Source organism: Alosa alosa, chromosome 16, assembly GCF_017589495.1.
Source record: "Alosa alosa isolate M-15738 ecotype Scorff River chromosome 16, AALO_Geno_1.1, whole genome shotgun sequence".
Lineage (NCBI taxonomy): Eukaryota > Metazoa > Chordata > Actinopteri > Clupeiformes > Clupeidae > Alosa > Alosa alosa.
The window spans coordinates 23,553,987-23,581,582 of NC_063204.1; the positions used below are offsets into that span (position 1 = coordinate 23,553,987).

The 27,596-nt window shown below is 47.1% G+C and overlaps 2 protein-coding genes across 3 annotated transcripts in view; one reads left to right on the forward strand and one right to left on the reverse strand.

Moving 5' to 3' along the window:
• kmt2ca (lysine (K)-specific methyltransferase 2Ca) overlaps nucleotides 1-18,676 on the forward strand; it is a gene marked incomplete in the record, with an annotated part of 129,497 nt that extends 110,821 nt beyond the window's left edge. The window contains 20 exon segments of the mRNA XM_048265884.1: nucleotides 618-2,384; nucleotides 3,883-3,981; nucleotides 4,363-4,560; nucleotides 6,598-6,646; nucleotides 6,649-6,764; nucleotides 6,903-7,032; nucleotides 7,329-7,515; nucleotides 7,950-8,128; nucleotides 8,371-8,507; nucleotides 8,626-8,884; nucleotides 9,752-9,894; nucleotides 11,193-11,291; nucleotides 11,650-12,910; nucleotides 13,280-13,416; nucleotides 14,085-14,227; nucleotides 14,762-14,933; nucleotides 15,560-15,676; nucleotides 15,952-16,025; nucleotides 16,219-16,327; nucleotides 16,601-18,676. Coding sequence (XP_048121841.1) covers nucleotides 618-2,384; nucleotides 3,883-3,981; nucleotides 4,363-4,560; nucleotides 6,598-6,646; nucleotides 6,649-6,764; nucleotides 6,903-7,032; nucleotides 7,329-7,515; nucleotides 7,950-8,128; nucleotides 8,371-8,507; nucleotides 8,626-8,884; nucleotides 9,752-9,894; nucleotides 11,193-11,291; nucleotides 11,650-12,910; nucleotides 13,280-13,416; nucleotides 14,085-14,227; nucleotides 14,762-14,933; nucleotides 15,560-15,676; nucleotides 15,952-16,025; nucleotides 16,219-16,327; nucleotides 16,601-16,693 — 5,469 coding nt within the window.
• A 1,443-nt stretch (nucleotides 18,677-20,119) lies between these two features.
• The window catches only part of galnt11 (UDP-N-acetyl-alpha-D-galactosamine:polypeptide N-acetylgalactosaminyltransferase 11 (GalNAc-T11)), a 28,686-nt gene continuing 21,209 nt past the window's right edge, over nucleotides 20,120-27,596 (reverse strand). For both annotated transcript variants that reach the window (XM_048266116.1, XM_048266117.1), the window contains exons 9-12: nucleotides 25,309-25,524; nucleotides 23,962-24,066; nucleotides 21,278-21,415; nucleotides 20,120-20,440 (exon numbers count right to left, since the gene is read on the reverse strand). In XM_048266116.1, the coding sequence (XP_048122073.1) occupies nucleotides 20,309-20,440; nucleotides 21,278-21,415; nucleotides 23,962-24,066; nucleotides 25,309-25,524 (591 nt within the window). In that variant the 3' untranslated portion in view covers nucleotides 20,120-20,308. The remainder of the gene's footprint in view (nucleotides 20,441-21,277; nucleotides 21,416-23,961; nucleotides 24,067-25,308; nucleotides 25,525-27,596) is intronic.

The following is a 27,596-nucleotide window of genomic DNA, read 5'->3' on the forward strand; positions in this document are numbered from 1 at the left end:
CAGGTATAGAAGGCAAAAACACCAAAACATTGACAAAATCAAAATGAAATGCTGTGGTTTCCCCAGTGTAGACCCAGGCACATAGACTTGTATAAATCCTTTAGCAGCTGGCTGTCAGGCTTCTGTTTCCCTGCTGAAGTGTCTCTGAAAACACAACCTCATGACCTTTGCACTAAAAAAACATGGTTTACCTTACCAATTATTTAAAGCACTGTGACCTTTCCTTTGCCAGTTTCACACACACACACACACACACACACACACACACATATATATATACACACACACAATCTCTTTCTTTGAGACCTCTTTGCCCAGAGGAGTACAGTTTGATTTATTTACTGACATTATCACATTGTACCTTTCCATTCCATCAACACTCAGAGAGAGCGAGAGGGAGATAGAGGGAGTGATGGAGGGAGAGAGAGAGAGGCAGAGGAGGAGAACATATGCCCAGTCTGGAAAGCTTCAGACTGTTAGCCTGTAGCTGCAGCTAATATGTAATACTTGAAATGTAGTGCAATGTTGACAGAGTTAGGACCAGTGCTCTTATGTCTTGGCAGCCCTCCTCTGGTACTTCATCTGTCTTGCTCTTTGTCTTCTCCCTGTCTGTGTAGATCCGCAAACAGCAGAAAGAGCATGCCGAGCTCATCGAGGAGTACCGAGTCAAGCAGCAGCAGCACAACCTCCAGCACCCTATGATGCCTCCCATGCCAGTTATGCCACCCCAGGCCCCTGGCATGATGCCAGGCCAAGGCCCCGGACCGGGACCAATGAATCAGCCTATGATGGGCCCCATGATGGGGATGCAGCCCCACCCTGGCCAGCCTAACCCTCCCCAGCGCATGCCCATCATGCCCAATATGCCCAACATGCCAGGCTGGCACCCCGGCCCTGGAGGACCCATGGGTGTGGGCGGAGGCCCTCGGTTGCCGGCTCTCATGCCGCCCCAGATGCCCCCTGCCAACCCCGCCCAGCAAGTTCCCCCTCAGCAGCCCCCTGCGCCCCCCATGGTGCCAGGCGCGGCCAAGCCCACTCCGATGGCCACAGCAGGCATGGCCGCCAGCGGAGGATCCGCCGGTGCTGGAGGTGCCGCTGCCGCTGGCGGTCCATCCCCTCACGTGAAGTTTGACGACAACAACCCGTTCAGCGAGGGCTTCCAAGAGCGGGAGCGTCGCGAGCGTCTCCGCGAGCAGCAGGAGCGCCAGCGGGTGCAGCTCATGCAGGAGGTGGAGCGCCAGCGTGCCCTGCAGAAGCAGATGGACATGGGCATGGGCGCTGCAGACGCCTCGTCTGCCGCGCCGGTGTCCACGCCCGCCCCTGGACCCAGAGACGCCAACCTGGCACAGATGCCCTTCTACAACAGCGAGCTGCCACAGGACTTCCTGCAGCCTACTCGGCCCACTCAACAACAGCAGCAGATGCAACAGCAACAAATGGGGGCCATGTTTACGCAGCCCCAGCAGGCTGGCATGGACTTCATCGGTGCCCCTGGCCAGGGTTTCATGCAGGGCAACCAGCAGAGGCCTGGAACAGGCAATGGAGGCTTCAGCCCAGACATGGGCCCTAATTTTCGGGGGAAGAGCCCCATGATGGCCGGGCACGGCTTCCCACAGGGCCAGCCCCAACGGCCCACAGGGTTTGCCGGACCCCCCGGCAGCGGCCACCCACAGCAGGCTCCCGGCGGAGACGGCTTGGCGTTCGGGATGGACTCTCCCTCGACGCCGCTGCCCCCGAACTACCCCGGTTCGGGCCAGTCGCTCATCCAGCTGTACTCCAACATCATCCCGGAGGAGAAGGGCAAGAAGAAGCGCAGCCGCAAGAAGAAGAGCGCCAAGGACGACGACGCCGACTCGGTCCGCACGCCGTCCACCCCGCACTCGGACATCACCGCTCCGCTCACCCCCCGCACCCCCTCCACTCCAACCCGCGCCTCCTCCACGCTGGCCGGGGAGCCCGACCTGTCCACCGACACCTTCGCCGGCCTGGCCCCCGCCTCTGAGCTGGAGCGCCAGCTCTCGTCTGTGGGGGGAGGCCACGGCGGTCCCTCCCTGCTGAGCCGTCAGTGCAGCGGGGGCTCCATGGAGGCAGCCGACAGGCAGCACCCAGGACAGCTGCACGAGGTGAAACTGGAGAAAATAGAGGCCAGCGAGTGCCACGGACCTCCAGACCTCCACAGGATAGTCAAACAGGAAGCGGGTCAGGAACTTACCTTGCCCAACCTGGGAGGAAGTGACGCCTCGGGCAATGAGCTGCTCAAGCACCTGCTGAAGAACAAGAGCACCCCTCCTCCTTCCCAGGGCCCTCTGCAACACCAGACCTCTCTGGACAGCCTGCGCTCAGAAGACGACATGCCCAACGACAGCAAGAGCATGCTCAAAATGGTATGTGATTAGCTCAGAAGTGCCTTGCAAATTCACCACATTTCAGAGGTATTTGATAGTGAAGAATTCAGATGTATCTCACTTGTACCTGAACTGAATGACCATTACAAGAGGGTAATTCAAACCATACATGCTGCAGGCTACCGTACCATACTATACCAGGCTACCATACATTTACAGCAGGGGTCTCAAACACCCGGCCCGCGGGCCAAATCCGGCCCGCGACGTATGTCAAAATAATAATGTAATCCGGCCCTTGAGGGTATTTTTAATTGCAACAAACAACAATACTGATTAAAATAGACGATAGATCCAAGTACGGTGACAATATCATTTGTACTCTCCTCCACTATTTGCTAGACATCCAGAGCTTGATTCAAACCCAAAATCGCTGCACAAAGTTTTCAGGAAATACTTGTAGGCTATTACACACGAGAAACGAATCTTATAATGGAGGTGCGTCTTTGCGTGTATACGACGGTGTCCACTAAGCATACCATGCTTATTTCGACCCTCTGCCCAACATAGCTTGGAGGTTGCAGTGATAATCGTTATGATGGTGTCCGTAATGGACGTGGTACAGACAGCAGGGCTAGTAGAAACAGGGCTCTAAAGAACTACAAAGTCACCCACGATATGATGCGAACTTCTGGGTACTCAGATTACCGGTGATAGGAACTGATTTGACCAGGTTTATTGTAGGCCTTGTGGTTTAGTAATAGTTTACTATTGTTGGTATACATCTTAGGTGTTTTCTTGTTAATTTGTTATGTATGACAAAAAAGAAAGTAAACCTGCTCAAATTCATCCAGTATTTACTGAAAGGTGCATAAATTGAGGTGCTTGCCATCCAGTGGCAAATTAGATAAATTTACCCCCATAAACTTTTGTTTATACTCAAAAGATTTTTACATTTACAGTAGGACTTTATCTCTGACCACTTTCAAACCATGGCCTTTTGAAATTTTGATATAAAAATCCAATGGTGTTGCTTTCTTAACCCTGACACCTAGTTTGCCAGGTTTAAAAAAGTTATGAGAGGAAAATATTTTTATTTGGTGTTAAAGACACACATACTGTATGCCTACCTGTGTTTATGCTTTTTTTTTTTTGTTTGTTTTTATAATTTGTATTCATTATTTTATTTATAAGCTAAGGTTGCTAGCACAGGTGTCTAAAAATAGATAAAAAGACTTGCACTTTCTGTTTGTAGTTTTGTGTTTGAAAATACAGTATTTGAAAAAAAAACATTGCATTTTAGGAAATAGCCGTTCTTTTTTTTAATCATTCTTTAACACTGACGTGGCCCTCCAATTAGATGACATTGGCAGAAGTGGCCCCCAGTTCATTTGAGTTTGAGACCCCTGATTTACAGGCTACTCCCAGGAAGGATGTGCATTATGTACAGAGTAAACAGCATGATGCAGATTGTCTAGTTTACAGGTCAGGGTGCCATAACTAGATTGGGATGGTGCCACTCTGTGTCCTTCCGTAACAGGTGTCCAGGCTGAGGCCTTCATCATATCAACATCCTCTCTGTGTTCTGTGCCTTGGGACTCATTATCTAGCACATGGAGATGACCGTTTTCCTCTTACGGTCTGTTTTGGTACAACTGGGAACACTTGCCACATAACAGATTGGCGCCTCTTGTGCGCAGTGTAATGACGACTGGACTTGCATCTCTCTTGAATGCCAAGTCAGCCCACTTCATTCATCTATTAAGATTAATAGCGCCTATAATAGTTTGATGCTGCAGTTCTGCTGCAGTCATTTCCTTTACTGTACTACTGTACAGCCTCATCCACCCCTCTAGTCTGCTTTGAATGCAGCTTTGATACAACTCCATCTCCCATGTTTCCAGAAGAAAACACAACACAACATTCATTGGGCAGCCAAAGAATCTGACTGTATGTATGTGAATATTCCCATCTTAAGTGTCCCATGTGTTTAAGTTTGTGTTGTGTTTCTGTCGTTCAGGGAGCTCAGACGGTGAAGCCCGAGCTTCTGGAAGCTTCCGGGCCGGAGCAGGGCAAACGCAAGCAGCAGCGCTACAAGCGCGGGCCCAAGACAGGAATGGAGAAGCCGCCGTCCCGCTACAAGAAGAGGAAGAAAGAGGAAGAGGAACGCCAAATAGCCTACTCCAACACCGACTCGCTTATGAGCCAGCTCAAACAGGTGTGTGTGTGCATGTGTGTTTGTGTGAGAGAGAGATATGTCAGCACTCACTTACTCATATTGAATACTGTACACTTACTCGCACTAGCAAGTCTTCTAACCAAAGTTGTTTCCACACACAGTATACAGACAAACATAAAATAAATTACACATAGCATACATGTGTGCTCTGTGGTTAAAATACATACAAAAGTTGGTTCCAATATTTCTAAAAACTGGAGGAATATCTTGTCTCAGGCTTGTCTTAGGTTAGAGTCTGTCAAAGACCTTATAATGGCACTCCTAGTCTCAGTAAGCCTGCACACACATTTAAACATACAATTTCCAAGCAATGCTTGGAAAGTGGGAACAAAGATCCTTGATTGCTCCGCTTTAACCCTCTCTGGTGGGAACATTACAATTCACAAATATCTTGCTTGCACTTTTCCCACCTTGGGTACTTTAACAGGATTCTAAGAGTGTCATTATATGCCACCTTTATCATGTTCATCTTTCCACTACTATGGCCACACCATAGATGTGCTATGTAAAGTGGAGTGCAGGAAGTTCTAAAAAGAGCTCATCATCTGTGCACATATGAAATTTGTGTGACAGCATATTTGCCTGGGCATACAATTTATTGCACTTTTAGAAATGCTGGCCTTTTGAATGGTGTATAAACTGCCTTGAAGGAAAGTTGAATACACGTGTGATTCATATTCCGTGCGTGATCATTACAGAAATTACACTATTTATCAGCCCACACCATATTAATGCATTTTTCATTAATGTGCAGGTAGAAATGTTTTACCCAATTTTAAGTTTAATTATTTGTGTGTATATATATATATATTAAGCCAATTTAGCCTGTTAATTACCTTCATCTACATAAAGAATGACTTTCATTAAGGCCTAATAGCACTGCTGGCACTGACACACGTGGCTAAGCTAGGTTTGAATGGGCGACTCGATGCAATCGTGCAGCTAGAGTAATGAGCGTTCCCAGCGAGGCGGGATGGGACGGAGAGAGAGTGGCAGTGGAGAGGGGGCTCTGCCTGGGCAGGGCTGGGTGAAAAAAAACACCCCCACCCCCAGCGCCATCAATCTTCACCCCAACTGCACTGCTGTTCTCATGGAGATTTTCCATTGATGAGTGGGAGCCTAAGAGGTTTATTTTGTTATAAGTTCTGCATTGTGTGTGTGTGTGTGTGTGTGTGTGTGTGTGTGTGTGTGTGTGTGTGTATACCCAGTGTATAATGCACGACTTAGAGTTTCTCGAAACTCCCCTCAAAAATGTTTTGAATAAAGAAAGAAAATAAAAAGAAGCTGAAGGCTGTTGTTCTCGTTGGGCATGACTCAGCGTTCTTTGAAATGCAAAGAACACTTAAGGTCAAAATAATTCTCCAAACTTCTTGCATCAGAGAGAAAAAGCCCAGACTGAGCGTGTGATATCTGCAGCCCTCCAGGGGGACTATTCAACCACGTCCCTCTGGGATCCGCAGCACATCTCCTGCTGCATCTCCGCGCCACCGGCAAGCTTTAAAGGCCCACTGCTCATTTGCATTGATAGCATTGTCTCGTGAAACAAAAGTCCGCGTTGTGCGTCTCGCAGTCACCGTTAACGGAATGAAAACGTTCTGTCAGACTTTGACTGACAGCTCTCCCCCAATTTTTTGTGTGCCCAGTCCCTTTCCGTGACTGGCATACGTCAAGTCACCATGTACCCAGTCACCGACTTGAGAGTGGTTGGTTCCTTAGTGTTACAAGCTGTTATTGTGCTAGCAACTTTTGTAGTCCGATTTCAATCTGTTAAATGTGCATCCCTTCTCATCGCTCTCTTTCTCTTTGTCTTTCTCTCTCTCTTTTTTCTCTCTCTCTCTTTCTCTTTGTCTTTCTCTCTCTCTTTTTCTCTTTCTTTCTCTTTCTTTCTTTCTTTCTCTCTCTCTTTCTTTCTTTCTTTCTTTCTTTCTTTCTTTCTTTCTTTCTTTCTTTCTTTCTCTCTCTCTCTCTCTCTCTCTCTCTCTCTCTCTCTCTCTCTCTCTCTCTCTGGTCCTGCAGCAGTTGACCATGCTTCCCCTCATGGAGCCTCTGATCGGCGTGAACTTTGCCCTCTTCCACCCCTCGGCAGCAGTGGGCAGCTGAACGGGGAGAACCGCCTGTCCGGCTCCTTCGGCAGCGCCACGCTGGACGGCGTCTCGGACTACTACTCACAGCTGGTCTACAAGGTGCCAACAGCACAGAAAAAAAAACAAATACATCATTAAAATAAAATAATAAATGAAATGGTGAACACCCACCTCTGGTCTCTTCATATTGCGTAGCCTCAAGTTAATATGCGTTCTCTTCTCCTGTGTCCACTGCAGCAGAGCAACCTGAGCAATCCCCCCACGCCCCCAGCCTCACTGCCCCCAACCCCACCCCCAGTGGCTCGGCAGAAGATGGTCAACGGCTTTGCTACAGCTGAGGAGCTGGCCAGGAAAGCAGCGGTCATGGGTAGGCATGGGGGTATGTTTTACCCGGGTCTCAGTAGACACGAGTCTAATAAGAAGCACCTTCAGAGCTATGAGCTGGCTTCTCTTGTACTCTGTATTATATGGGCTAAGCTAACACTACGTGACCGTTTTGCTCAATGTATTTGTAATCAATGAAGTGAATGGAGTGACCACCTTTATTGTGCTCTGATACCAGGTTATATATTCATTATGTACAGTGTCTGTGTTAGTGATATTTCAGAAATGACTAATTCTCCTATCTTAAAAGCTAATATTCACTTTGATCCCTGTGTCCAGTGCCCAAGTCCCTGGGTCCTAAACCCTTGCCCACCCCGTACCACCCTGAGGATGACCTGCTGGCTCAGACCATCTCCCAGGGGCCCAAGACGGTGGACGTGCCTGCCTCGCTGCCCACCCCACCCCACAACAACCAGGAGGAGCTCAGGTGGGCACCACAGACCTATAGGGGTCTGGGCGCCAGAACGTGAGTGTGCTGTACACAGAACGTCATCCTTGCGCCCCTGCTGTGTGCTAGTCAGAGATGGGAAACCCCGCTTCAGGAAGTAAAAGTCCTGCCATGTGTTGGTTCTATTTGTGCACCTAAAACAGTCGATTTCAGTAATTAGTTCATCTGCCTGGCTGAAGGGTTTAGCTACGAAGAATCAGCTAGTTTGGTGAATGATTGAAACAAATATGTGGTAGGTCTTTTACTCTCTGATGCTGGGTCCCCCATCGCTGGTGCTAGTCTGTTCCTCGGCTGTGAGTGAGTGTAAAACTGATACAGCGATAAACTAATGCAGTTTGAAAATAGGAAGATTAGATTAGCTTTCCTTTTCCAGAATGAGAGTTGTTTTCAGCTCATGTTTATTTTGTCTCTATGGTGTCTCTATCTGATGCTGAATGTGTGTCTGACCACAGGGGGCAGGAACACTGTTCGGACAGGGACACCCCTGACAGCTTTGTGCCGTCCTCGTCTCCCGAGAGCGTGGTCGGCATGGAGATCAGCCGCTACCCAGACCTGTCGCGTGTCAAGCTGGAGCCGCCCTCACCGGCCACCTCACCTCTCCTGCCCATGCTGCCACCTGCCAGTGGGAAAGGTACACGCATGCATGCACGCACTCACCCACCCGCAATGCAGCCAATCAATCACTCACATTCTCACTCCGTTCCTCACTCACTCACTCATATATATATATATATATATATATATACACACACACACACACACACACTCTTCATACATATAGTACATACATACTGTATATATACACACACTCACATTCTCACTCATTCACTGACTCTCACTCACTCACTCACTGTGTATTGTCTCTATCCTCAGGTTCAGAAATCAGGAAGTGGGAGGTGAAGACGGAACCTACCGGCCCTTTCTTTGGCTCCTCCTTTGGCCTTCCATCTTCATGTTCCAAAAGTGACCTGGTGTCCATTGCCATCACCCTCAACTCTGCCGCAGCCGATGTGCGTCCGCTACTCTGAAAACATACACACTTCATCCGTCCGCTACAACACACACTTCACACACCACATGTTTGGCGTCAACCCAACTATAACTTATCTCTCTCTCTCTCTTTTCCAGAATGTTCCGGGGGTGGTGGCGGCAGTGGCCAACCTGTTGCGCGTGCCCATCCCCAACACCTACGACGAGAACCGCATCCCAGAGAGGAGCTCGCTGGCTCTGCTCGCCGGGGTGAAGGTACCCCCCTCTCAGGGCGCGCTCTTCTCCCAGCAGCACCTCCACAGACCCCCAGCTCCCCCCGGCCCCCCGGGGATGATCCAGGGGCCTCCACTGACCCTCGGACGCCTACCCAGCACTGGTAAGACCTACTCGCAAGCAGGTGTGCCCCATACCCATACCTGCCAAGGGCAGCGCCTGTCTTATCTTCAAAGATGTTTTACCTTAACATAATTTTGCCAAGCTTCTCCTTTTGCGTTTAATTTTCTTATTTTCTTCCCTTTTTGAGTTCCCAGTAGTTCTTTTTTTCCTCTTGCCATGAGTAACCTGTTGATTTAATTGCCCCACTCCGGCCTGTCAGTGTCATGAGGTCATTATCCCGGTTAACAGATCTCCAGATGAGTGTTAAATGGACAGCAGGTCAGATAGACAGATAAGGTGGAGGGGGGTCTCTCTCTCTGTCTCTCTCTCTTTTTCTTTCTTTCTTTCTTTCTTTCTTTCTTTCTTTCTTTCTTTCTTTCTCTCTCTTTCTCTCTTTCTCTGAGGAGGAGGAAGGTGTCATGTGCGAGAGGTGTGAATAAAAACAGTGCTGGTAATGTCTGTAGGGATACAACATTTAAATGGTTTAACTGAGAGCCTTACTGACGGGCAGCCTGAAGGTGTTAGAATAGCTTCTATATTTCGGCATTAGAGGGCTCCCTGTGATATAATGGGTTAGCCCAGTGCCTTGCGTTAATGCTGATAATTGCCTGGTCAGTCTAAGACTTGTTTTACACTTGGTCTGTGTCTGTGTCTGTGTCTGTGTGTGTGTGTGTGCGCGATGTGAGTGCATGCGTGCGAGTGTGCATGTGTGAGTGTGCGTGCGGTATAGTGTTCTGCAGCTGTCATGCACATGTAGATCATCCAGTGTGAAACGGGCCTAAAGAGGAAAGAGGTCACATGGTGTTGTGTATTACCAGGTGGCTCACATTGGTTTGACTAACTTGTTTGTTTGTTTGTTTTTGTTTTGTGTGTCTATGTTTGTGTTTAGGCTCAACAGGGAGACATGACTATCAGATGGGAAATTCCAGCGCTAGCCCTGGACCCAAGGCCCAGTGGTGCTGCCACTGCAAGGTGGTGGTCCTGGGAAATGGAGTCCGCAAGTCCACCAAAGACCTGCCTTGTGCCAAACTGGTATGCTACTCAATTCCAGCCTTTCCAGCTACTGCACCTTAAATGTCTTAATGAAATAAAAACTTGGCCAGTTGCCTCTTACAGTATCGGGCATTTAGTTGGTGTTATGGATGTGACTGTTTTGCATGGAATTGCCCTATCAATGACCCATAGAGATGAGACTTTTGCCGGTAGAAAGTGGTTAATTGAATGCAAGTGTGTGATCTCAAGTTTATTTGTGGGTGAGAGCTGTGATTAAGCCACAGGGGAGCTTCAGCATAGCAGCATAGCAGTGATGAGTCACATACAGACAGGTGTGAATGTGTGAGGGAGAGAAAGAATGAAGTCTCGTTAAGATAGACAGCAGAGCCCATTGCACATCCTATCTGGTGTGTGTGTGTGTGTGTGTGTGTGTGTGTGTGCGCACGCATTCACCACCATCTACGAAGCCGTGGCTCAAGTTTCCCTCAGCCTTCCCAGTCACAAAATACCCAAATTATGCAAATCCCGCTCTTCCACATCGGAACACTTTTCAGCAACGTCACCAGTGCCCACCGGCTTAAGGCGTGACAGGCACTTACTCAGCGGGGGTGGGGGTGGGAAGGCCCGACGCCTCCTGGTGCTCATCCCTCAAGAAGCTTCTGGAAATTTCAGGTCATTTGAAGAGATCAGGGTGGGCTTTGAAGTGGCAGCTCTCCCTGTTCTGGTGTGGTGGGGAGGGGGGTGTGTGATATGCAAATGGAGGGGTAATGCACTATCAACACGATGGCACTCCTGGCACTGCTTGTTCCATTCGCTCTCCTGAACTCCTCTTTGATGTGCCCGTGCCCACATGGAACCCCAAACTGCACTCTTAATGATGCGCACCACACACTGGGTGGGGAGGACTGAACCCCTGTTTGGCTTTTTGTGTGTGTGTGTGTGTGTGTGTGTGTGTGTGTGTGTGTGTGAGAGAGAGAGAGAGAGAGAGAGAGGTACAAAGGGAGATATCGTGTGCATGTGTGTGTTTTATTTATGTTTGGGAGGGAGATGGGGATAGGTCAGTAGATAGGCGTGTTTGTATGTATGTGTGTGTGTGTTGAGACAGAGCGAGAAAAGGGAGATAGTGTGTGTGTGTGTGTGTGTGTGTGTGTGTGTGTGTGATCTGAATAAGCACACTATAATTATTTGTGTTTGGGAGGGAGGTGGGGATAGGTCAGTGGATAGGTATTTTTGTATCTGTGTAGCAGTGCGTGTGTGTGCTGTGTTCTGATGTGTGTGTGTGTGTGTGTGTGTGTGTGTGTGTGTGTGTGTGTGTGTGTGTGCTCATGTTGGGACAGGAGGGTCAGGTCAAGTTGGAGGGCACCCTGGTGTTCTGCAGTCACAGCTGCTTCCTGCTCTACTCTGCCGCCCTGCAGGCCAAGATCTCCAACAGCAAGGTCAGTCCCCCTACTCCACACGCCTCAGGCCACTTACACACGCACTGACCCTCAGTGATCCCAGAGGATAAAACCATACACTGCGCAAACACACACACACACCTCAGACACACTGGAGTTACCAGTAGCTAATGTAAAAAAATGTTGTAAGTGATAAGACTAGTCACTAAACATTTCCAGACAAATCCCCCTGTTAAATATGGAGGGATTAGACTGTCTATAGCCTTGAGGAGACTGGAATCGTATACTCTCTCTCTTTCTCTCCCCACTCACTCTCACTCTTTTTTGTTCTCCTCCACTACCTCTCCATTCGTCTCTCTTCCCACTGTCTTCATTTCTCCCATGTCTCTCCATTCAGCCGTCTGTGGCAATGCCGTCTGATGCCAGCTCGGTGATGGGCAGCCCGTCCAAGGTGCTGCACGCCTACAGCAACAACATGTCCTCCCTGGACGTGCATTGCCTGGCCCAGCTTCAGCCCAAGCAGTCTTCTCCATCCTCCCCACCCATCCACTTCCCCACGCTGTCTCCTGCCGATGGGTCCACTTCTGGCACCGCCGCTGACCGACTGGAGCCCAAGTCCGACCCAGCGTTCAAGTTCACGGTCAAGCTGAAGCCACGTCCGCGAGCCGTCCACCTCGAGGATGGCTCGTTGGTGGCGGGGGTGGGTCCGAGGGGCCACACGCCGGCCAAGCGATGGAAGGGCCACCGCTGGCGCAAGTGGAGCGTCCAGATCCTGGTGGCGCGGAGCAGGGGCGTCCCGCCCCTGCCGGGGAAAGGCGGGCGTCTGGAGGACGAGAAGCGGCTGCCCGCCGAAGGCCCCGGGGCGTCGTGGCTGCGCCCGGAGCCGATGCCGCGCGACCACCGCCGCTGCTGTCTGTGCCAGCGCCGCGGCGACGGCGAGACGGACGGTCCGGCGCGCCTCCTCAACCTGGACCTGGACGTGTGGGTGCACCTGAACTGCGCGCTGTGGTCCAGCGAGGTGTACGAGACGCAGGCGGGCGCGCTCATCAACGTGGAGCTGGCCCTCCGCCGCGGCCTGGCCCTGCGCTGCGCCCACTGCCAGCAGACGGGCGCCACCAGCGGCTGCCACCGCCTGCGCTGCGCCAACGCCTACCACTTCACCTGCGCCCTGGAGGCCCACTGCGTCTTCTTCAAGGACAAGACCATGCTGTGCCACGTGCACCGGCCGCGCGGCACCGAGCGAGGAGGCTCGGCCGGCGGGATGGGCGGAGGCGCGGGCGGCGCGATGGTCCCGGGGATGGACCAGGAGCTGCACTGCTTCGCCGTCTTCCGCCGCGTCTACGTGCAGCGCGACGAGGTGCGCCAGCTGGCCAGCATCGTGCGGCGCGGCGAGCGCAACAGCACATTCCGCGTGGGCAGCCTGGTGTTCCACGCCGTGGGTCAGCTGCTGCCCGGTCAGATGCAGGCCTTCCACGCGCCGGGCGCCATCTACCCAGTGGGCTACGAGGCCAGCCGCCTCTACTGGAGCATGCGGCAGGCCCACCGCCGCTGCCGCTACGTCTGCGCGGTGGACGAGCGCGACGGCCTGCCCGAGTTCAGCATCCGCGTGGTGGAGCAGGGCTACGAGGATCTGGTGCTCACCGACACCACACCCAAAGGTACAACACACACACACACACACACACATACATACGTTACACACTTACAGTGGTGTACATATGCATGCATGCAGTCCTGGAAATACAACCAGATTTCCTCATACAGATCATGGAGTACAATAATTTTGTCTTTGTAACGCACACAAATACAAACCAACAGGCACACTCTCACACAAACACATGTCTAGTATAAGTCCATGTCTAGACACACATAACCCTACTTGTTTTGGCTGGTTGCAACTCACCCTAAAGTGAGTCGTAGCAGGTAGTTTATCCTGACCTCGTTTATCCTCATCACTGCATGTGCACCCCCTGAGTGTAGCCAGGTTCTAACCGGTTCTAACAAGTTTCTGTTGTCCTCTGTTTCAGGCGTGTGGGATCAGGTCCTGGGGCCCATGGCCGAGTGCCGTAACGAGACCGGCATGCTGAAGCTCTTCCCCGTCTACCTGAAGGGCGAGGACCTCTTCGGCCTCACCGTCTCATCTGTCACCCGCATCATCGAGTCGGTGAGCAACACTCAAGCACACACAAAGAGAAAGCAAATAAACCCAGGGTCCGATTAACAAAAGCGAAAAGGGTTCTTATCACATTTCGCTCCCCTCCTCGACACGAGGATGGAACGTTACCGTCTGAGTGGCTGGTCTGCAGTAGCACACTGAGGAACGGTTCCCCTTCAAGCTACGGGCATTATGAAAGCTTTTACGGCTTTTTCCACTGCGCGCTTAAGTGGCACGTGGGTACTCTTACATATCCGCCGCCGAGAGCCCAATAAACCCCTCGTGCTTTTGCAACGGAAAACTTAAGGAGCATTTAGAGGCGCTTGATCTCCGGCTTCAAATAGGATTTGTTAATCTTCGGCGCATCTGGATCATTGATTTCCGAGCGGAGGATGAGAAGGGGCTGGAGGCTTTTGGCTCGGGCTCTGTGGTGAAAATGAGCTCATCGCACAGTCACAGCTGGCTTAGGAAAGTGTTTTTCAAGCTGTCACTCTGGCGTTTAATGTCTTCATAATCACCTAAACGCAAGTGTGCAATTGTAACAATGCTTATAGTGTGTCTTTTTCTGTGTCTGTCTTTGTTATTACTGTCTGTCTTACCATCTGCAATCTCGCTTGACCCAACATTCTCTTCTGTGTGTGTGTGTGTGTGTGTGTGTCTGTGTGTGTTCCCTGCAGCTCCCGGGAGTGGAGGCGTGTGAGCGCTACACGTTCCGCTACGGCCGCAACCCCCTAATGGAGCTGCCCCTGGCTATCAACCCCTCTGGCTGTGCTCGTTCTGAACCTAAGGCATGCACTCATGTCAAGAGGTTTGTGTTAAGGTATTCTGTATGATTTTAAACTTTGATTTCACCCCTCCCCTCCCCCTTTTTTTCCATCCCTAACGCCCCTTTCCCCACCCACGTCCCTCGTCTCTGCTGCCTTGCTTATGTTTAATTTTTACTCCCTTTTTATGTTTACTTTGTTTTGTTTTTTTTATGTGTCAACTTTTATGTGTACGTTGTGCTGTAAGGTGCCGTATGTGTAGCTCAGGGAGAGTATGTGATGTGTAATGTGTCATTCATAAACACAGAGATGGCCTCTCTTTCTATTTACCATTTCCTAATCTTCTCTCTCTCTACACCACATCTTTCTCTCTGTCTCTCTTTCTCTCTCTCTCCCTCAAGTAGACTGAATCTGCCAGATGCTCAGCATTTGCCTCTCTGACCCCCAATAGATTCACCCCTCTGTATCTGTATCCCTTTAAACGCAACCCTGCCCCCATCCCCCGTCATAAAACTGTTCCAGCACACACAATACATTTGTGTGCTCGTGTAGCCATTGGGAAAGCCTCATTTGTGTGTGTGTGTGTACAGGCCTCACACCCTGACCAGTGGCAGCGCTGCCAAGACCCTGCAGAGCGGTTCAGACCCGGTGCAGATGGGCGCCCCCTACAGCAAGCAGTTTGTCCACAGCAAGTCCTCCCAGTACCGCCGCATGAAAGCCGAGTGGAAGAGCAACGTCTACCTGGCCCGCTCTCGCATCCAGGTGTGTGTGAGAGGGAGAGAGATAAGCCTGCAAGACACAACCTAAGCCACTGAGTTTTAAAATCGTTAGTCAGTTAGTTAGAGTTAGTCAACTGCTATATTTATATAACTAGAGTTAGTTAGTTAGTCAGCTGCTACATTTATACATTTACATTTATTCCTTACACAAAACAAATAGTTTTTTCTATTATGTAAAGTGTGTAGAAAATGTGTCTTTTTAAAGGAAGAGTGTCTTTTTAAAGGAAACCATTGATGCCACTCAATCTGTTTCCATGTTCATCAGTCATAGTCATTCTCTCCAGAACAGTGATCTGGCTACAGATTGATGATGAGTAAGTGCTATTGTATGTGTGATGTCTTCAAGTTTCAGTTTGAATCAGCGCTCTCGTCATCGATTATAAAATTGAGACACACACACACACACACACACACACACACACACACACACACACACAGTGCCTGAGTCCCTAGAGCAGCTAAGGGCTATGGTTTTCTTTGCTTTGTCGAGGGATGGAGTTTGGTGTGTGGGGGCGGGTGACCTTTAGCAGACTTCATAGTGATGCTGGGCTGAAACGTGGCCAACCTTTAGCGCTGGCCTTACCCGGTGCTCGCTGCTCTGCTCCACAGGGTCTGGGCCTGTACGCGGCGCGGGACCTCGAGAAGTACACCATGGTGATCGAGTACATCGGCACCCTCATCCGCAATGAGGTGGCCAACCGCAAGGAGAAGATGTATGAGGACCAGGTAGGTGGTGCAGACCTTACTGACCACTCTTCCCCCACCTCTCTCTCTCTCTCATATATGCTGTACCATCCCTCATGGACCATGACACATTCTCACTATCTTTGCTCCTTTGTACTGTGTTTAGTGCACCAAAGGGAGAACATCTTTTTCTTTTTTTTATAGTCTCTTCCAAAGGTCATCCTATCTCCTGCGGCAGCAGTTGAAATACGTTTTGTGAGCCTTTCACTACAAAAAAAGAATCCCTAACTTAATCCATGGTCTTGTTGCTTTTGTAGAATCGTGGTGTCTACATGTTCCGCATTGATAGCGAGCACGTAATTGATGCAACCATCACAGGAGGGCCAGCCAGGTGGGTGTACACATTATCTTGTAATTTAATCTATTAATAGAGTTGTCAAAGTACAACACTAAAATTGTCATCTGCATTTCACATTGCTTTGGTCATACTTAGCCATATGGGAATAATTGCTGGGTAGAAGGCTAAGATTACTATCAGGTTATGGGTCATATGGCCTGACAGTGCCTGGTTTCCCTGTGTGCAGATACATCAACCACTCCTGTGCTCCGAATTGCATCGCAGAGGTCGTGACCTTGGAGCGAGGCCACAAGATCATCATCAGCTCCAACCGTCGAATCCAACGAGGAGAGGAGGTGAGGATGAACCCTGTTGTTTAATGCACATATGAATGAAGTGTTTTTGATTAGACTTTCATTTCATTTAGGCTGCTATGGCACCACAATAGATAATGAGTGCTATGTACAGGTATGCTTTGCATCTGCAACTTCAAAATGCCTAAAATGCATATGTAAACATAATTGTAAAATGTACATCGTCAATGTACATTAATGTAAATGCAAAATGCATCTGTTTGATTTGATGACTTCCCATACAACTGTAATGGTTCTTTTCATGTGCTTCCTCAGCTGTGTTACGACTACAAGTTTGACCTGGAGGACGACCAGCACAAGATTCCCTGTCACTGTGGAGCCGTCAACTGCCGCAAGTGGATGAATTAAAGGCCATCATGGGGGCAGAGGCCTCGGCCAGCGGCCTCCAATACATGCATTCCTACTTCTTGTTTTGGATCCGTTTTTTTCTCTTTGTATTGTTATTATTTCTGTTATTATTTTTTCTCTCCCTTGGCCCTTTTGTGAAAAGGGAGCATTGTGTGACACCTACACGACTATCAGGGCAAAGATACTGACCGCAGAACTGTACAAGGTCCAAGGTGGGACAGGGGTCAGGGTGGGAATGAGGGGGGTTGGGGTTAAAGCTTATTTGGCAAATGTCAAAAGCATTCTTAGGCACAAAGACAATTTTCTTTTCTGGAGGAAGGTTATAGGGTGTTAAAGGGGTCAACTTCAGGTCCTTTCACATACACAAACTGGGTGGAGCCCTGGTAGATGTTAATGAATGTGCTCCCACCCCCCCTTAAGGAAAATAATGAGGCTATGCTGGGGAGTGTGGTTGCAGTGAGTGGGGATGTCGGGAGGGGAGCGAGTGTGGTTTCGGGAATGTTGGAGGTTACTCACCAGCTGACCAGCGGGTCAGAGAGTAGTGTGCTGGCCGCAGCCTTATTATAGTACTAAAGAGGCGGGATCCTCTGCACTCAGAAATATAAAAAACAAGATATATACAGAAATCTAGTTACAGAAATGTAGACACCACTGAACAAGGAATGTACGGAGGGGGGAATTCCTTTGGGATGGAACTAAGGGAAAACAAAACTTGCACTAAAAGAAAAAAACAACAAAAAACATTTACAGTTGAAATACTTGATTCCATGAGTCAGTTTATTTGTGTCTTTTTTTTGTTGTTGATTTCTGTAAAATAAGAGGTCTTTTGTATTTATTGAATGAAACTATTTTTTAAAATGCGCAGAATGAGAAAAAGTGTGTAGGCATGGCTTCTTTTGCCTACAAGTGTGGTGGGATGTGCTACTTTATATCACATGTAAATATTGTCTAAAATGTCTAAATATATGAAAAAATGGAAATCACACAAAAAATGTTGAAAAAAATCGACCAAATGCTACCTTGTTTTCATGTTTTTTTTTTTGTTTTGTTTTTTTTTGTCAGGTAAAACAGAAAAGGAGAACTATTTAAGAAGGATGTCATAATATCATTTGAGATTCTATGTTGTGTATAAATCTGTACAGAATGTGTAAAAACACAAATCAAAGTATTTTTGTTGTACTTAAGAATGTAGTATGGATCTGGAGTAAAAATGTTTTTTTTTGAAGAATAACTGCTTGTTTCATGCATCATTACACGCAATCAGATTACACCAATCACAAGAGAGAATGTGAGAAAGTTTTGTTTATTTTTTTGGGGTTGCAGAAATTTTGAATAACTGTGAACTATATTTTGTCCTCCCAAGACCCCAAACAAAGACAATGTCCAACTCCAGAGCTAGTTGGCTCGAATGTTTCTTTCCATAATAATAATAAAAAAAACATTAATGTCTATTAAAAATGAAAAGATGTAAAATATTTTTGTTTATTTTCTATTTACATTTGCTTTGGCGGAGATATGCTGTTTGTGTCAATGAACTGAGCAGAAAGACATAGTATGATTTTTTTGTTTGGAGTTTTGAACTCATGCTCTTAGGATCTGGTACTGGGGCTAACCAGTATGATATGAAGTCAGTTTTCTATGGTCTGCATATCATCTGTGGACTACAAACATTGATACTCGCACAGTCTTGAACTTGTAACATACTTTCGCATGGTGTATTTTTTAAACTTTCAAAAGAAATCAATTGTACATACTTTCTCTGGTTGTAATGAATTTTTTGCCTCTTGGGAATTTTTTTCTCTCTCCCTACTTGTACAATATTCAGACATCTTAACAGTATTTGTCTTTTTTTCTTTATTATGTACAGTAGTACCTAATGTTTCAAAATGAAGCCTTTTTTGAATTATACAGTGTGATGGATTTTGGAGTTTGTGGAATCAGATTTAGGAACATTTACAAAAAAAATAAATATTTTACATCTTACTTGTCTTGGTCCATATTTATTTGTTATTAATCCATTTCCATTTTTAAAACATGACATTTACTAGCAAAATCAGCTTCCCATTTCACTAGTTGCTAGTGTGAAAAAAAAAAAAAAAAAAGTGATTTGGCTGGTAATGCATTCATAAATGTATGTAAATCACAAGTTCATCAGTTAATAATACACATCACCTCAAACACTGGCCAAACAATTCAAACTTCACTCCAAGATCATAATCAATGGAGAGCGTATAGGTCAAAGAGAATGCATATCAGCATGAACCATGTTTATTTGGTATCATTTACAAAAACTAAATGCATACAACATGAGACTGAACTGTACAGTACAAACACATTCGGCCTCAGCACAATCCTATGCAGACTGACTGTCATTCTGTTAGCTGTCAGTTACGCTCTGGTAGCTGAACCAGGTCTATTACAGAACTCCTCGGTTGCAGGTCATTCATACAGTCTTTCTTTGCTAGTTCCATGGGCATGGTTATTCTGTGTAAGCCTATGTGTGTGTGTGGGTGTGTCAGTATGGAGTCTGAACCAAATCTGAGTCTGAATGATCATCTTCTCCTTAAAACGTCACATGAAGCGTACTGCAGTTAATGACTGTCAGCTGAGGCATCCAAACACATACACGCAATGTACACACATACAAACACACAAGAAGGTTAATATCTTTGTTGATTTATCTCGACATTGAGTGTCATTTCCTGTAGCGGGACTTCCTGTCTTGAACAGGTAGCAAATATCTGAGCACTCCAGTGATCAACATGATTTTTAAAAGATGTATTGAACATATGCATTTTAAAAGATGTAAAAACATATGTATTTCTACAAAATGTGCACCCACACTCGCACACATACACACGCTTCAACATAAGGCCAAACATGACGATCAAAACGTAAAACATCACAGATAAACATAATTAATGTAGATTAGTGATTCAATTGAAACAGACAATAGGAAGTCTAATACTGGCATTCAGAACTGTCTTGTTACATTTCCTTCTTGATTTCAAAAGCAGAAAAGAGTGTCTTAATTGTCTTCTGCTGTGCAAATTGGTGTAAAAATTCAGATGGGGAAATTCAACATGATTATAAATTAAAAATATATATGAAATATAGACCATTTAAAAAATACTTACTACACTCCAAATCTGTTTACATAAACAAATAAAAACAAAAAACACATATGAGTGTCTTCCACTACCAGAGGCACAGATCCAGAGAAAAATGTGTGTGTGTGTGAGTGTTTGTAAAGAGGGGGAGGGGAAGGGTGGTTGGGTTGCTTGCAACACACTCTGAGTACCGTAAGTGTGCATCCATGTCCTCCACAACACTGTAGCTTACCAAGAGCAGTATTTTCTACATCCATGCTTGAGGATGTGCGGTGTGTGTGTGTGTGTGTGTGTGTGTGTGTGTGTGTGTGTGTGTGTGTGTGTGTGTGTGTGTGTGTCCCCTGCACCTCTCTCTCTCGCTCACGTGCATGCTCTCTTTATCTCTGTCTTCTCTTGGCCAGCGTCGCGCCTTCCTCCTCCAGACTGCAGGGGGGGACGCTATGCGTCTGCTGGTACCTCTGGCCATGTGGCGCATGCGCGCGCCCAGTGTGCATGCATGGCCACCTCACCCTTCCAGCTGCCACTGTTGCGCCCGTGATCCGTCGCAGATGGCCATGCCCACGTAGCCCTTGGGGCTGAGCGGGTCCAGCACGGCCAGACACTGGCCCACAGACACCTGGTACAGACGGTTACTCTTCTACAGGAGGGCAGGGACAGGGGGTTGGAGGACAGCAGAGAATAGAGCACACCAGAGTCAAAAGACAGTCAATACACAAAGCACCGTTTAGCCTAATAGCTACAGGCTGCTGCCTAGTTTATGGAGGATAGGCGGATGCTGCTAGCCAGTGTGTTGGGGTAGATGGCTTAGTTAGTTGGTGTGTATGACCAAGTTTTCTGAAATGCCCATATGACATCACCAGACAGGAGATTACCGTGTTCAGTAGAGCAGATCCATTGGGACGTTTATAGTTGCTTATTGTGGTGTCTACATATGTTGTTAATTTTTGTGGGTATTCAGGTAAGAATGTGTGCCTGTGTGTGTGACTATATTCAGGTGAAGAGCTCTTTTCCAAAATGCTATAATTCCATTTCTGAAAACATTAATAAATCATGTTATTTAATTGTATATTTCAGGTAATATCAATACATGTGCATTTGTGTTGTTTTGATTGAGTAAAGATAAATTAAAACAATAACCCAATTGCAGTTCCACTGAAACTACTTGGGGAAAAAAGTTGAAAACAATTATTTATGAAAATGCATTAAAATATAGATATAGTGGTTTGGAAAAGATCTCTTTATATGTGTGTGTATATACTGCTCTGGAAAAAAGAGACCACTGCACATTTTTCTGATGTCATCCTATGGCTGCTGAGTGACATTTGAATGAGTTGCCAGTCATATTTAAATTTGCAGTGGTCCTTTGAATGTCACTCAGCAATCGTAGGATGTCCTCAGAAAAATGTGCAGTGGTCTCTTCATTTTTTCCAGAGCCGTATATGGGAAATAGTCATGTACTGTATATGTGTCTCACCCCCAGAGTCCACTGCTGTGAGCCTCCTGAGCCGTGGCACTTCATGAGACGAGGTGGGTCCGAGGAGCGGATCTCAGACATGTCCAAACAAAGCAGCCCCGCCAGGATCAGCTCGTGCTCCTCGTCGTACGACCACTCCTACACACACACACACACACACACACACACACACACACACACACATTTTTATATAATGGATATGACAAACCAAAATAAAATACAAAAGGTATCCATATAACATATACATGATCATTAAAATAAGCAGACATATTAGCATAAAATATCAACACATACACATGTGTCAATCGGATTTGAGAGACAAACCATGTCCAAGTGCACAGGTTTAAAGTGAAGAGCCCATACAGCTGGACTGCCCACATAATGACAGAGGGGAGGTGGGAGGGAGATGGAGGAGAGAGAGAGGGATGCTGGAAGCACAAGAACAAATTGAAGATGGAGACTGTGTGTTTATGTGTGTGTGTGTGTGAGTCTGTTTCACGTAAAAGCTGCAGTATGGCTCAGCTTAGCATTGGCAGACACACACCGTGTGACTCATTCTGCACCATTTTCACACACACACACACACACACACACAACATGGAGAAAAGGGAACCCAGGGAGCGCCGTGTTCCGTGTGCTCTGTGTCTCGGCGACCCAGAAAAAAGGAGTGGAGGGTACATTTGGCCTCCCATGTTCAGGCTGACATTTCAGGCTCAGCGCTGCCTTTTCACGAGGTCAGCCTTCCGCTGCCCCCCACCCCACCCTACCCGCTCCTGTTCCTGCTCCCCCCACCACTCGGGCAGGCCTGCGCTGATAAGGAGCCTGGCCTCTCTTCCTGCAGCACAACCAGGCTGGACACCTTGGTCTCCATCACCGGCTCCCTCCCACAGCTCAGTGTTCACAGTAGGGCTGCACGATATATCTAAAATCTATCGTTATTGCGATATCAACGCTTGCGATGGACATACCGCAAAGATTACTTAATTTTCGATAAATTACGATACATTTTCTGTGCCGTGCACATTCCATACAGTCTATGGTGTATTCACATTCTGAATGTCAACATATTTTACCAAACCGATGCTGTATAAAAGCCCGTCCTCTACCAGTTTAGGTGTGTGGTGTTTTAGGTGTTGAGGCGGGAGCTAATGTCGTGATGGCTGAAGATAGTGAGTCGAGCGAGGTACTGTAGGCTACACTTGGGTGAAGAGGAATTGGTGACTAAAAGGAAAAGCATGTCTGTTACATGGAAATATTTTGGTTTTATGAAGGATGACGTGTTACAAACACAGCGCCAAATGCGTCCTTCTCCACCGTGTGAAAATAAACTATTTCTTTCGTTATCGTTATAGGATCAGAAGATCTCTGTCTTTCACTGGAAGGCTTGTATTTCATGATTTGCATTTAGCAAAAGCCTCAGACAGCAGCAGAGAGGTAATCAGGATTCGTTATTTTGTAAAAGTTGTTTAGCCTACTTCGTTGGACTGTTTTGTAGATTAGATTTATATTATGCCCGTGGATGCATGCATGCATGTTTTGTATTGGGAAGGTATTCATTATCAAAACAGTAAACTCTTCTTTTGTGTCCTTGACCAGGACTCAGACTGAGCACATGGACATGGTCCCTGGGTGCCTTCTGTTGGCTGCCTACCTGAGTGTCACTGCTTGGATGGGGGAAAACATAGCTTTGCCATACGACTATTATATAGTTATTACTACTAACTAGTTACTTACCCCTAACCCTAAAGAAGTGAGAGAGCAGTAATGTTAGGATGGAAGTCAAATAGCACCATAGACCACCATCTACAGTTCTACATTGCTGCCTTGACATTAAAGAATTACAACTTGTGCAGCATTGCACTGTCTCTCCCTACAAGCTTTAAAACTTGGCTTGACTCATTCCCATAGATAGGGGTACTGATTGATAGAGGTTTTGGGATACTATGTTATGTTTCCAAGCTGATATTCACTTTGAAAACGGGTTCTTTTTAGGTGAAGATTCATGTTCATTTCATGTTCTAGTTCTGTTCTCTTACACTGTACAATACATGTTCATTCTGACACTTCTGCAGACAGCCCATGAGTGTTGGCTTTCATTTGATACCATTTCTATGTATTTGGTCCTTGTGGTTGTGGAGATGTTCAACATTTAGTGTTGGTATGTCATGTTGAGCAGGAAACCAACAAATTGGCCTGAAATTGCTTAAAGTCATACACACACAAAAAAAAAAAAAAAGAAAATCAGCTTGTCAACCACCCTAATGATCATGCTTGCACATAAATTGGATTATATTGTCCATTAAAATGGACAAAAAAACATTTTCTAAGCTGACAACCTAGCTAGAACACATGTTAAGGGGTTAAATATTAATACTGGATAGGTTGTATGCTTGTACCAAAAAGTGTCCGACAGAGTTTTAATATCAGTTTTGGCCCCCTGACTATAGTATTTAAATATCACAAGTTATGTCGTTATCGCAGTACTCAATAATGTTATCGCATGTTTTTTCTAATATCATGCAGCCCTAGTTCACAGCACATTTCCATCTGACGTCAACTCTACCTTCCTGAGGTTCCAAAAGGCACATGGTGCTAGTAGCCATGTATGCAGGAGTGCTGAAAATAGGCACGTGGACTTTCTGTGTGTCTCAGAATGACGTGTCCTGCATGTGTGTGTGTCTTACCTGTTCTCTGTCCAGTGGGTCACACTCTCTGACCACCACCGCTCCTCCCTTCTGGGTGGGTCTGCCCTGCGCCACCAGACACTTGTCAGCCAGAAGGCTCCGCAGCTGACCGAGAGAGACAGACAGATTAGATACGACTGAATAGGAAACAGTATATATTACAGTATGCATGCATGCTCCTACTTTCATATCTGTGTCTAGATTCCCTACATGTCCAGTGTGTAAATATGCCATGTTGCATATGACAAACACAGAATATAGCAAGTTCCAACCAGGGAACCATTCTGTCAAGCGACCCTCTCACCAGGAGTAGCGACACAGATACAAGAGGATTATATCATCTATGACCACATACAGATGATGTCATGATATTCATTAAGACCCTCATGCATAATCCTCTTGTTTAGTAGTTTGACATTTTAACATACATTGAATGAATATTTATTGTGAAACCTAGTAGTCAACAAAGTCTTAATTTATGTCTTTATCATTAGCAAAAAACAACCACTACTAGTGCTGCTAATTACTGATGGCCCTGTTGCTTAGGTGTGCCTGGGTATGTGTTACATGTGGTACACCACACACACAGCATAATCAGCTGAGGTTTACGTCTGATTAGCCTCAGCGGTTAACCACATCAGTGGACAAACACAGCAGCGGGGTTCTTCTTCGTTAGCGGCTCGCCAATCGGTCAGTCACCACCCCCGTTCTCTCCTCCTTTCGCTGGGGAACACTCCTCCTGTGTAGCCCACTGGAGATGAGAGACAGCTCTCTCTGTCTTATACCACACTGCCCCCTACTGTTCTCAAAGTGGAATCACACTCCTCAGGAGAGTTTCAATTTCATGTGTTTACCAGAGAGCTGTGTGTGTGTGTGTCTTTCTTTCTGTAGCCAGCAGATGGCAAACTTGAGTTGCTTTAGACTGAGGCTACTACACAAGGAGAAGTGGCGCCAGCAATGCAATGTGTTTATTGACTTGATTTGAGGAGACATAAATAAATAAACAAATATATTAATATGGGACCAAATTAGTGCTCTCTTATGCGTCTCTCTGCCTGCATGCCTACGGATTTTCATGCTCAATTTTCATGCATATTCATATATTGATGCATATATTTATATTGATCCAGGCTCAATTGTGTATATATGGAACCAAATATGTGCTCACCTATGTGCCTACCTACCTATTCATTTCTCCATTTCTGTGTGTGGTGTTGTGTGTGTGGTGGTGTGTGTATATATGTGAGTGGGAGTACACAGGCAGCCTGGCCTCTTCTCTCACTCCGCAGTTGAGCCTTAAGAGAGCTCTCCGTGAGGCGCGTGGGGGCGGGCAGTGCGGCGTCTTACCCGTCCCTTCTGCAGGACCGTGGGCCTCTTCATGCCCTTGTTGACGAAGACGGGCTGCTGGGGCTTGTTGCGGGCGCTGAGCTGCATCTCGGGGTAGATGTTGTCCAGGTACCACTTGAAGCTGTGGCACTGCAGTCGCTTGCGCAGCGCCACGCGCTCGCCGATGTCGCCGTAGTCGCGGTTACGCAGCTCGGGGCGCAGGGCAAAGTACTGCTCCTGCCAGACGAGAAGGAAACAGCGGTCAGTCTGACCACACCTGTCCACCTGTGAGTCTGCTCACACTACAACACTGCCAAATCTGATCAGGCCATCAGTAGTACAGCATTCATTTATGTTAATATTTACTTTTTTTTTATTGTTTTTATAGTTAGACAGTTCACATATTTAAGTAACTGAGCTGTGAAAATGAAGAGGTGTGGATTAATACAGGACTGTTGTGACTTTCCAACCATGTCCACTAGTCTCACACACTCCATGATATTCATTAGTTATTAGTTGATGGCTACAAATTCAATGGTTTAAACCGTGTCTAAAAGCAACAGCTTTTATTTGTATGTCCGTCTGCGACTGTGTGTGCAAATGTTCTAGAAGACCATAGAGATCTTTCTTCACCACATCAGACAGCAAATCACCACACACTCATCACACCACACAAAAGAGCTTCTGTACACACACTCTGTGCCCCTGATCCAGAGGTCAGGTAGTCCGTCAGTGGCGTTGTTTAGGGGCAACCAGCAGTGTGTGTGTGTGTGTGCTGTGTCAACACACACCACACTCCCCTAGCTGGGGCTGGGCTTTGGGTTCCCAGCCATGTGTGTGTCATCCCGCTCTGGTTCAGATCCAGCGTAGCTCTCTCTCTCCCTCACACACTTTCTTTCTTTTTCTCAGTACCATCAGAACAATGGTAAGGGGAATCTCTGTAGACCAAGGTTGTGTGTGTGTGTGTGTGTGTGTGTTTTGGGGATGTTTAAATGACTGCGTGTTTGAGAAAAGAAATGGCACAGGTGTGCACTTGTCTTTGTGAATGTCTGAAAATAAGTTTTGTGTGAGAGACCTACCACTGTGTGTGTGTGTGTGTGTGTGTGTGTGTGTGTGTGTGTGTGTGTGTGTGTGTGTGTCAAGAAGGTGTGAATATTTCAGTGAGAATCTGGAGACAGAGGCACACCACCCCTTGAGGTGTTTCGCTCCTCTCCTCTCACTTCCCCCTCTATTTTTAAACCCCTTTCAAGTCCTCTCTCTCCCCACACTTTCCCTCCATCCCACTCCCTCAGTGATAAACGCAAACACTTCACCTGCGCCAAGAAAACAAGCAAGAAAACTATTTACACTTTTTGGAGAATAAACAAAAGTGTACTGCAGAATCACATCAAAATTGCGAAAAAAACAAAAACCATTTAAAAATAACTACAAATCAAATTCTGAAACTGCTTCTGCTAAGAAGCCAAGAGGAGAGAATATCTGAGCCGTAAGCACAACAGCAGCAATTACCCATTCGCCTCAAATTTGGGTCGATTTCTCTCAGAGAATGAAAACCAATTACCGCGGGTCTTTGTAGCCGATCTGCAGTTTCGTCAGGGGTGCAATTAAAAGCGTGGGTGGGGTGGGGTGGGGTGGGGTGGTGTGTGTGGAGCGAATGGAGAGGTGCGGAGGTAATTGTAGCAGTACTGCGGTGGCTGTTCTGCCTGCGTCGCCGGGAGGCATGGAGGGCCCTCGAGGGCCGGTTACGCAACCCTGCGGTACACTCCAGAGACACGTGATCCTCCACGCAAGCCTGTCGCCTGGAGACCAGGAGCTAGTGGCTACAAATCTCGACGACTCTCTCTCTCACTCACACAGGGAATATATTTTCTGTTGAAGAGCAGCAGCAGCAGCAGCAGGAGGAGGAGCAGCTGTGTTTTTTCTCCCTCTGAAACTGCCACAGCATCTCCTGACGTGTCACGCAAGAGGATCGCCTGATTGGCTCCATTTATCTGTGCCCCGGTGACACCACAAGCACACACCTGCAGTTGGTGACCCCAGTACTCTGGTCTGGCTTAATTTATGCATGCGTTCGTGTGTGTTGCGCCATCTCCCACTAATGGAGCCCCCGCATGACTACATCCATATCCACCTGTCTCCCATTAACCAAACAGCCCAGATAATGCAGTCGCAATCTGTTTTCACTTTCTGTGAGAGAGATAGACAGTGAGACATTAATACGCATCCAACCATTACAAGGGCTTAGTCCAGCAATTACATGCTGACAAGCGGACATCTCGCTAATAAGAAGCAACCCTAACGCACCAATG